At 44.7% G+C, this 10955-nt stretch overlaps 1 protein-coding gene across 1 annotated transcript in view; it reads left to right on the top strand.

Annotated features, from left to right (window-relative positions):
* The window catches only part of LOC135905230 (uncharacterized), an 80474-nt gene extending 69519 nt beyond the window's left edge, over positions 1-10955 (top strand). The window contains exons 3-5 of the mRNA XM_065436239.2: positions 6515-6975; positions 9712-9919; positions 10518-10955. Of these exons, the coding sequence (XP_065292311.1) occupies positions 6517-6975; positions 9712-9919; positions 10518-10909 (1059 nt within the window). The 5' untranslated portion in view covers positions 6515-6516 and the 3' untranslated portion in view covers positions 10910-10955. The remainder of the gene's footprint in view (positions 1-6514; positions 6976-9711; positions 9920-10517) is intronic.

Genomic DNA, 10955 nt, shown 5'->3' with positions numbered 1-10955 from the left:
CGGCATTAATAAAACCACCACCAACGCCGCCGTTTTGATTACCTCGTCGCTCCTCGAACCGGCGCTCTCGCACGCAGATCCGCTGGCAGCCGTAGCCACCACCGCAGACGCTAGGCCTAGCTGCTTCTGGGTTCGCTATTAAGCTTCTTGCCGTTTTGTGCCGTGTTTTTGATTGAAAGAATTCGCCGCTGTCAGCAATGGCACCGACTCCGCCTTTGTGGTCCTCGCGATTGGCTTCGAAGCTCGAAAAGCACGACGCGTTGCATAATGCCGGTTGCCAAATGTGAGCTTCGCCTCAGTGCAGAAATATTGCGCGGTGAAGCGTGCGCAAATCATTGCGGTGAAGCTCAACAAGCGTGGGAAGGGGCAATTGTCACGGGATACAGTATGTATTCCTTAATTGAACACGCGTGCATCCGCTGCCTCCTGTCACAGGATGAGCATTGATTTGGTGAAATAACTATACTGGCAGGTCTTCAGAGCTTTTTCTGATGTGCTGCGGCAGTAAAAGACATGCAGTGGCGTACCAACTATTACTAGAGTGCGTGTGTGTGTGTGTGTGGGGGGGGGGGCAAACTGCAGAAATAGCCTGGAAATGCTTCTGTTATAAGTATATTTAACCGACAGGGACCTATTTATCACTTACACATGGTGAACCACGGGGCCAGAAAAATGAGCTGAATTTACATTTATCTCCTGCAACTATATATATAACATCTCGATGATACAAGGGCAAAAGGCAATGAGTGCACCCATAGTGGTCTCGGATCTCACCCAGTAGCAGCAGTATCGCGTACATAAAATGGCACATTTGCTACAAAGAATTTAAATAATTCAACAAAGAATTGTACTTGCTGTTTAAGTCTACAACATAAATGTATCGCTAGTTTATGTAATAGTACTGGCGAGGTTATAGGCGACGACGTACAAATAACATAAGTTGCTTGCAATATTCACACACACACACACAAAAAAATGGACTCGCCATCCCGGCCCTGCGACAGTGGACGTCCAGCAAAGCTGCTAAAAACCACCACTACAACTGCTGAGAGGGGCATGCAATGCTTTAGTGCTTTATAATGCCCCCCCCCCCCTTCCCACACACTCAATTTCCACCAGATTTGATGTCTGCAGAGTTCACAGTTATTCTAGGGCAATGGGATAAATTTTGTTCGCAAAACACATTCATAAAGCTCCGAATAGCTTACATGCGTGATATACTAAAAATGTCATAATTAGTTCTTTATCTTTGAAGTTTGCCTACATATTGGTGATAATGCGCCCTTTATTTTCTCCAAATATAAACAAAATCTATTGTTTAGTTCATGGAGGACATCGCTGAAACAAGGACGGAAGGTGTTATGACGCATGAAAATAAGGAAATAAAAATGACGGCTCATTATTGTTTACGCTTTTAACCGGACCACGAGCGTACAAATTTTGTCACACATTGCAGTTACAATGGCCCCCCTCCACTTTCCACAAAATATGAACCTGTTGTAAGCTACAGCTATGTCGAGACATCTGGAAGCACAGTTGATAGCGGCTATATCACACACTCTATTGCTTGAATAAGAAAATTTTTACGAAGGCTGTATTTGATCCGACCATTTCGCACAAGAAGTTTCCAGTGGGCACCACCAATTTTTGCTAAATTTGGTCTTGGCGGCTTTTACAGTGCTGCCAGAGCCCCGGGCTCTATTCTTCCGCTCTCGTTAGACACGCTCAAGCACGCTGGAGTGTTCGCATACATAATTTATTACGAAAGCCATCTACTTTGAACTTCACCTCCGCATCACCCATTAATTTGACCTTACTGTCACCAAACCTAACGAAGCTGCCTTCATTAGTTCAATGAGGACACCAACAGAAACTAATATATCACGCATGACAAAGAAAAAAAAGAGGGTTCAATGATTATTCGTAACGCTTCTCGATAATCCGGAAATATTAAAACTATGCGACACATTCTACTTGAAATGCTGCCTGTTCCTTCAAAGTATAAAGTATCTTAACCTCTATTGGGACAGTAGTAGTCGCGTGATAATTTCGAACACTTGTTCACAATTTTTTGATATTGTATTTGATGAACATGCATGTACCATCGCACATAAACTTGGCGTATTGTTCCCCTTATGTTCGCACAATTTTATCTCAGTTGTTATTATAGTTATGCACGCGCAGCAGTCTAAGTCTTACAGCGCTCTTAAAACAGACTAATAAGGCTGTGGGCCACTTGCATACCTATTCTAGTTGAAAATGCGCATTTAACCCACCCATTTGTAGCATTGCCTACACCTTATCCATACCATGCCCCTAACTTCCCCTAGAAATAAAGATGCCTTGTTTAGCTCACCAAGAACACCGGAGAAACAAACTGCGAATCTCGTAGTATCCCCTTCAGTCACAGCATAACATTTGCGAACGCAACTTATTTTTTGCCATTACTGTGTAGTAGTCACAAGGAATAGACAGTGAACATTAGGCTTTGAGTAAATTGCGCATTCGGCTTTCTTAAGGTACACCCATTCCACTTCTCAGTGAAATGTATCGCTTCAAACGACAGCTTACACGAAGGCATTGCCCTTTTTGACGTCCCTTGAAAGAAGCTAATGCCTTCGTGAAAGTGAAGCGGGGGATTTCGATAGTAACCGCAAAAGATTATTTCTTCCCTTGATGTAATGCTTGGGCCCAATAATTAATCTTTCCAAGTAATTTGAGCGGGCGATTCAATATATTTATTGACGAAACATAGCACGACTCACTGTACAATTAATTAATATTAGTCACTATGTATTTACGATGGGTCACTATAAAATTCAGAGGCATTCTCCCGCCTTGCCTTCATATGGAATCTCCGGCACCTTGGGATAAAATTGATACAAATAGCTCATCTTAGAAAATATTAGCTTCTCTATGCATCTCGTCTTTATTCGTATTTGAGAATGTCTCACTATGAGTTTTACGCATTTTTTCCATTATATCTTTTTTCACTGTGCATTTCACTAACTCCTCCCTTCTGTTTTCTTTTTGAATAAAATAAACACTACCCCTTACTAGTCAAGTTGGATTAAGTAGTTTTTTTTATTTTTTAACATGCCTACTGGAGAGTGACACCATCAGGCTACGTGGTGTCAACCCGCCTCTTGACATAAAACAAAGTTCTTAGTCGTTCAGGGAATTTTGCAAAGGCACTCAGGGAAAACCTGGAAAACTCAGGGAATTTGAAAACGTCAACTTGGTAGACACCCTGAGAAGGCTGAACGTTTATAAGTGGAGATGTTTACAAATTGATATAAACATGCACCTGCAGACTCGCCTCAGGAAGTTTTCGTGATCTTCCTGTGCATGATTGTTTTCGTTCTCTCGTGTTTTTCCGAGTTAATGCCCTTTGTAAAAAAATGGAGCCGCGTTGTAATATAAAAGCTTATTACATTTTTGGTGAGTTCGGCTGAATGCTCACTCCAACCAATTTTGTGCGAACGCTTTGCTTTCACCAGACTAAGCACATCCAAGATGCTATCAGCATGTAGTTGTTTTTTGCTGAAGCATTCAGTAAACATGTCTTCAAGCATTTTTACAAACGAAAAAAGTGTTCCACGTTGGTAGAGAAGCCCGCCTCTATCCCTGTGCAGTGTCAAAGCAGCAAGCCCAGGATTCTCATCTTCGGACGACACGGTTAGCGCATTCATGCAATCCTGGCAGTTGGTTTTCATTACGCACTTTCTTGCGACATATTCAGACACATAATAAGTTATCCGAGAGTCGCTCCTCTCTATGTGCTGGTCGTGATCGACCGGTGTCTTCTTCGTAAGGTACTGCGGCAAATTCGGAAGAATCGTGGGGACGGCATCCTTCGACAGCAGCGGCTTGTCACGAGGAATGCGCAGCTCTTTGCCGTCTATTATGTGCACGAAGTCCCTGATTACAAAACGCGGTTGAAAATGGAGCTCGCAGACTGCACAAGACTCATCTAGCTTCTTATCTGCACGGTGGAGATTCCTCTCCCACTCCTTTCGGCGTTCTTCATCATGTGGGACGCTGAACAAAGAGGCCTTTGGTGCATCCTTCGCACGACTGTATCCAGTCCGGCACCCGGGCGCGAAACAGTCATTTCGACGGCGGCCAGGCATTCTCACGCACACATACTGCACATTGAGCCAAGCACCAAGCATAGCACAGGCACAGAGAGATATTGCCACGCATACAACGCCGGCGGTATTTGCAGTCGAGCGCCGACAACGCCGAACCAACCGAGCTGTACCGAGCGCACCACCGCAACCGCAACACGAGGCAAGAGAAGTTTTTCAGGTGAAACATGCGTCAGCGCCCTTGGCGGGCATGCGGGAAGTCGACGCTGAGTGCGCCCACTGCCCCCTTCTAGAACACTAACTCGGCAGGTCTCGCTTCTCGTAAGTTCACGTACACCGCGAGAGTCACTTGTGTAACGTGACCTCTTAGGGGCAGCAATGTTTTCGGCCGCTCCAACAACCCAAGGACGCAAGTAGGCGTAGCGGTCTGCGCATGCGCAGTAATGTCGCCCCTAGTTTTTGCGTACGCAAGCCGCTTGCGTCCCCAACACTAAAGCTCTCTAATGTATGTATCTAATGTATCAGAATGACTTAAATTTCGGATGCAAGAACTCTTCGCCGTCCAATTATCCGGACGTTTTGCCGTGACCGCAGGCATTAATCAAAACCACCACCGCTGCCATTTTGATTACCTCGCCGCCTCGAACAGGCACTCTCGCACGCAGATCTGCTGGCAGCCGTAGCCGCCACTGCGTTGATGCTAGGCCTAGCTGCTTCGAAGCTTCTTGCCGTTGGGTGCCACGTTTTTTATTGAAAGAATACGCTGCTGTCAGTAATGGCATGGACTGGCGTTTGTGGTTCTCGCGATTGGCTTAGAAGCTTGGAAAGCACGATGCGTTCTATAATTCCGGTTCTTGAAAGTCAGCTTTGCCTCTGTACAGAAATGTTACTTGGTGAAGCATATGCAAAAGTATTGCAGTGAAGCATAAGAAGCGTGTGAAGGGGCTGTTGTCCCGAGACACGGTATGTATTCCTTAATTATACACGCGTGCACCCGCTATTTCCTGTCACAGTACGAGTACCAATATGCTTAATACGTGTACTGACAGGCCTGCAGAGCGTTTTCGAATGTGCCTGTGGTTTATTGAGCCCTTAAGGGCAGTAAATGACATGCAGTTCTTTTTTCCAACCGGCCGATTTTTCGGACGTTTTCGCGTCCCCTAGGGAGTTCGAAAAATCGGACTTGGTCTGTGCAACTCACCAAGAAGATGCTTCAAATGGTCCGTGGGGTGAACGAGTGGCGGAAGGCGGGCAAGAACAGAAAGGACCTACGCATTGGGGAATGAACGGGAAAGGAAGCATGCTGCTGCCGTTTTGAGCTTAGAAAACAAAGTGTTGGCTGATGCTGAGATGCAAATGTTCCTCATCCAAACCAAAATAAACTCTTTAAAGCAGTGAAACATAACACTGAGGCGTTGTTGCGTGCTGAGAGTATGTCAGGACAGTTGAGGTTGACTTACGACCTGTTGAGAGAGAATGTCAATTGTGACAAAGTTCGGTCCTCATACCACTGAGCTTGCTATCAGTTGATAGAAATAGCTCATATTCGAAAATAGTTGCCTCTGTATGCATCCTCTTTTTATTTGTATTTGAGAATGTCCGACTCGATTTGCATTCTTTTAAGGCATTTTATTTGCTGTGTATTTTACTAACCGCTCCCTTTTATTCTTCTTTTGAATAGCATAAACGCTACTACTTAGTACTCAAATTGCATTAAGTCGTTTTATTCAAGTTTTTTTTTTTCATATGCTTACTAGAGAGTGACAGCATCGGGCGATATGGTTTCAGCCTGTCTTGACATAAAACATAGTTCTGCATCACTCAGGGAATTTCGCAAAGGCACTCAGGGAAAACCTATAAAACTCAGGGAATTTGGAAATGCCATCTTGGTAGACACCCTGAGTACAAAAATACAGAAGGAAAAGCTTTTACGGATTCATTTTATTTGAAGTAATATGTATGAAGTATGGGGTATAATAATAGAGAGGTTTAGCTTGTCCGGAAAGCCGCCCCGTGGGCGTATTACCGGATTCCCGGTTACCGTTTTACCGGGTTGCCGGATGAGAGCGAGCAATCGAGTTTTAGCATGCTTTCCGTACGCCCGCACGCCCCCAACGCCCGCGTAGCTACGTTCCTAGCTCAGATTTACTGCCAATAACTGACACTCAATGAGCCATGCTAAGTCGTGTTTTTTTTCTTTATGAAGTAAGTAATTTGCCTGCTTTATTATTTGAACGAAGCAATAAACAAACATTTGTCTCGCGTTTGCTACGCGCCAAAGTAGCCAACATGAAGCCTTGCCAAGACAAGCCTGAGCCACGTCTAGACGCTGATCGCTTCTTTGTGACTTACCCACGCTATAAGCAAGCACCCTCAGTAATTTGCCTTTGAATTGTGCACACAATTGTGTCTGCGTTCATCAGCGATGCCGTATAGCGTGCTTCACGACGAACTGCTGCTGGGATCTCTGCACTGGAACGAATTAGAAGATGTGCACTTGCTCCCAGTGGAACCACGGCGGGATCTTCGGAAGCATGGCCTGCTTAATTTGGATGCCATGGACAGCACGTTGTTCTACCGGTCGTTCAGGTTCGAGAAATCGGACCTGGACGATCTTCTGACCGGCCTCCTGATTCCAGAAGAGGTACAGAGTGCTCAACGGGTTCGAGTTCCTGGCCGCGAGGCGCTGTGCATGACGCTGCGGCGTCTCGCCTATCCGAACCGCTTGTGTGATCTGGAGGTGTTCTTCAGCCGCCACAGTTCGGTGATATCGAGTGTGGTGTCTAAAGTTTTATCTCACATTGAATACTACTTTGGACACCTCCTAGCGGACCTCACGGCGCACAGGTGGCTCAACCTACAAAACCTGGAGCTGTTTTCCCAGGTAAGAGCACGCTTTCAGCAGAAGTGTAAAATACACATCCATCCTGTTCCCCCACCCCCACTTTCCTTTGTGCGTACTTTTTCTTTTCATTTAAGGGAAACCACCTTTGCTCTTCCTTCGACATTCCCGCGGGGATAGCTGTGAGCGTGCAGAATACACATGAGCAGCAGGCTAGAGGGGCAAAGGCGATGCCAGGAAGCATGCCCTGTTTGGGGTCTCTTCAGTTAAAGGGGGAAAAAAAAATATGAATGTTCAGTTAAGCCAGCGACGCATTTTTTTTTTTACTCTCTGAAAACGGGTAACGAAACGACCTAATCAACAACATTGGAAAATGGAACGCGGTAGCTTCTCGAAGCAAGCAACTCGGGGACATATGGCTGAAGGCTTTAGGGTTTGACGAATTCGCTGTCGACGAGCAGAAGTATGCCTGCATACATCGCGAGTAGACGTCGTCGTGCCAATGCACAATGCGGCTTGTCCACATGCCATATAGAACTAGAAAAATTACAGCTTCATAAGGTATGCCATGTTCTTTCTCAGCAAAGGAACCTTATAGCTTATAGATGTAAAGGAAAGCCTTGTTCTAAATTTCGCTGTAGTAATCCCAAAGAACATTGCACTACAGCTTTTGCCTCCATACAGGATTTAACCAGCCGTATGAGACCGCTGCAGGTGAACAGTGTGCGTCTTATGCTTGTCCTGTCACCGTTGCTAACACGTGTCGTACTATGGCGTGAACAGGCACACCACGTAATCAGTGTGGTCGTCACTTTCAACCATGTAGTAATGAAATGAGTGAACAGCCGCTTTGTTCATGGCAGTTTACAAGGCGAAACTACAAATGTATGAATGCTTCAAAGCAAGTGAATGTGGGTGTCATCTGGAGGTGCTTTATGGAATTTCAGAATTCGACGCAACTCTCATTTCATCGGAAATGAGAGCTGTGAGAGTATTAATTTTAAGATGCGCACTGGGCAGTGCTAACTTAATGGACGGCAAGGAAATTGTATTTAAGAAAAGCCGAAATGTCCTGGCTGCCGAATTTTATGGACGAGGCCATTGGTCTAAACATTGTGCGGTGACACTTGAACACACCTTTGCCTAAATTCAGAGCTAGTGGTGGTAACGATCATTGTTTTCACAAAGGGTACTTAAATGCTAAACCTCACACAGTATGTTCCATACTTTTCCATTACACAGCCTTTGCTCACAACCAGACCGTGACATCAAGGTGACACTAATGTGCAAGGTGCAGTCCAGCACATAAACAGTTGTGCCACGATGCAGTGCGCTGTGTGAGGTGGTGACAGTACACAACTTCCCACTGGATACAAATTGTGCAGGACAAACCTTAATAAAACATCTCACTGTGTATTCTTTCTACTGCGTAGAAAGAATTTTGCACCCAAGATAATGTTTAATATCATTTCAACACCGTCATACTTCACAAAACTGTGAACATAAAAATTTGGCACTAACTAATGGTCAGGCAGTGCCAGAATTAAAGGAAGCTTTGCTTCAACTGATTGCCATAGCATGTGGGATATGCATGCTTTTTCACCTATGTTGTGTGCTTGTATGGGTTTGTGTTTAAGAGAGCGAGGGAGAACCTTGCTTTATTCTGTTGTAGTGGTGCTAAAGTTTTAAGTAATGTCAAAAGTGCAGGCAGTGAGGTATGCTTGTTGCATCTTGAGCAGCAGTGCTGGCTGAGCAATGAAGTCTAATTCATGCTGTAAGGCATATGTACACTCTTTAGGTGTGTGCACATAACAAGGAATGTAGTCACGAGTGCTCCCAGCTAATGTACAGTCGACCAAAAAAGTTTACGGACCAAGAGATCTGACTCAAAGCTGAATATCTCCTCAGTCTCAAAACACAGCCTGTTATTCCCACTTTTAGCCTTTTGTGGCATATGCGAACAACATTGTGATGCACAATTTTACTGGCTGCATTTAAAGTCTACTCGTATATTTTGAATTTTCTGAGATCCCGTGGTCCGTAAACTTTTTTGGTCGACTGTACCTTCATGTTGCGCTTGTGCATACCGGTCAAAGCATCATCCGGTGAGAAACCGGTACATTGCACTAGAAAAAAAAAGAATGAAAGGAAATGGTCTTGTTGCCATGATAACTGGTACACAGTCCGCTCTCTTATCATGCACAGGACCAACGTGGATATTTCTGCCTGGTCAGTGGCAGGGTGTTATTCATTACTTGTGGAAAACAAAATAGTGAGCCAAGAAGATATTCACGTGTTTAAATGCAACAAACTTTTAGTTGTGAGTCAGCGCTCGTGTTTGTCTATTCTTCATCCGTGTTCTTTAGTGCACGCTGTGTAATAGTTATGAAGAAGTGTGTCGTTTCATTACCTTCTAAAATAGTTCTTTTTGTACTTCGCACGTAACCATGTGCAGATGACGAAGATTTGGCAAAAGAACAGTCAAGTAAATTTGTTGCACACAGGTGGTGCATGCATGAAACGCCGCCACAACAGCGGACATTTCTACTATACAAGAATTGCCACCTCTGACATGACACACGTACGGTCAGAGATACATCTTCTGGCACGATTTCGAAACAGGGACATAATTCGCTCTTCCTGCATGGCACGATGTCCACACCTAAAGAGTGTATCTTACGCTGTAGTCTAATCCTCTTATGATCTTTTTCTCAATACGTTATGAGTTTCTTGATATAGATAGCTGTTTACTGCTGTTTCTTTTTCTTTTTTGATCAGGCCGTTCACCGGAAAGGCGCTCCACTGAAGAACTGTTGGGGTTTCATTGATGGCACAGCGCGACGAATTTGCAGACCATCAGTTGGACAGCAGGATCACTTCTCTGGCCACAAACGGCATCACGTGCAAAAATATCAAGCCGTGATGTGCCCCAATGGCTTGGTATGCCAAATGGATGGACCATTTCATGGTCGGCGCCACGATGCTGGTGCGTGAGGTTGCCTCTAAATGCTTCTCTAATGCGCCATGGCGATTAGCTTCAATAACTCAAATACCTAATCTAGTATGGTAATATTCAATGTTATAATTGCTACCAAGCTGCCTATGCATGTCCTGCCCTGGCGTGTTCCATATTTTCAGAACCACTTTACACTTACAGGACGACTTCCACCAAATATCAAACTATACATGTTTGTGTTGTTTGATTTTCTTGCTTACTTAGGTATGTCTGACCGAGAATTAAAGAGGTCGTGAACCACCTCTCGCGCATTGTGAAAAAAACACATTCAGCGGATAGTATACACTCCTCTGAACACTTCAGCTAAATTTTTCAGTCATGGACGCCGCATGAAGTTCACAAGGTTGCAAGGTTACCTTTTTCACAAACAAATTGTTTTCGAACAAAGGCTTTCTGCTCACCCATTTCAAAGCTACCAGCACCTTGCATGCTTAATGGTGAAAATGTATACCCTAATAAGGTCCCTTAACTTTTCTTTAGCTCACGCACCGCTTCTGTTTGTGCAAAACAAGTGCATTTGCATGAGTCTTTTTCTTCTACTCTCACAAGATCTGTAACTTTATTTCAGGAATCTTGAAGAAGACGGCCCTCTACCAGAACCTGGAGAAAGTCGCCCAAGGCCATGAATATGTTATCTATGGCGACCCAGCCTATCCACTCCGGCCCCTGCTCCTTAAGCCTTTTGGAGGCGCATCATTGCAGCCCTACGAGGCTCATTTCAACAAGCGCATGAGCACTGTGCGGCAGGCTGTGGAATGGGGGTTTGGCAAGGTGGCAGCGGACTTCGCATTCGTTGATTTCCACAAAAATCAAAAAATGACTCTGCAGAGGGTGGGGCGAATGTATAAAGTTGCAACATTGCTGTCAAACTGCCGTACTTGCATGTATGGCAGTCAAGTGTCTAGATACTTTGGCATTGCACCACCCTCTTTCAGAGAATATCTGGTACCTTCTGAATAAGTTGCCCGAGATAGTGTATTACAGATTCGATTGCGCAACATTTTGA

This window comes from Dermacentor albipictus, chromosome 8, assembly GCF_038994185.2.
Source record: "Dermacentor albipictus isolate Rhodes 1998 colony chromosome 8, USDA_Dalb.pri_finalv2, whole genome shotgun sequence".
NCBI lineage: Eukaryota > Metazoa > Arthropoda > Arachnida > Ixodida > Ixodidae > Dermacentor > Dermacentor albipictus.
The sequence above is the reverse complement of the archived record's forward strand: the minus strand, read 5'-3'. Positions and strand labels throughout refer to the sequence as shown.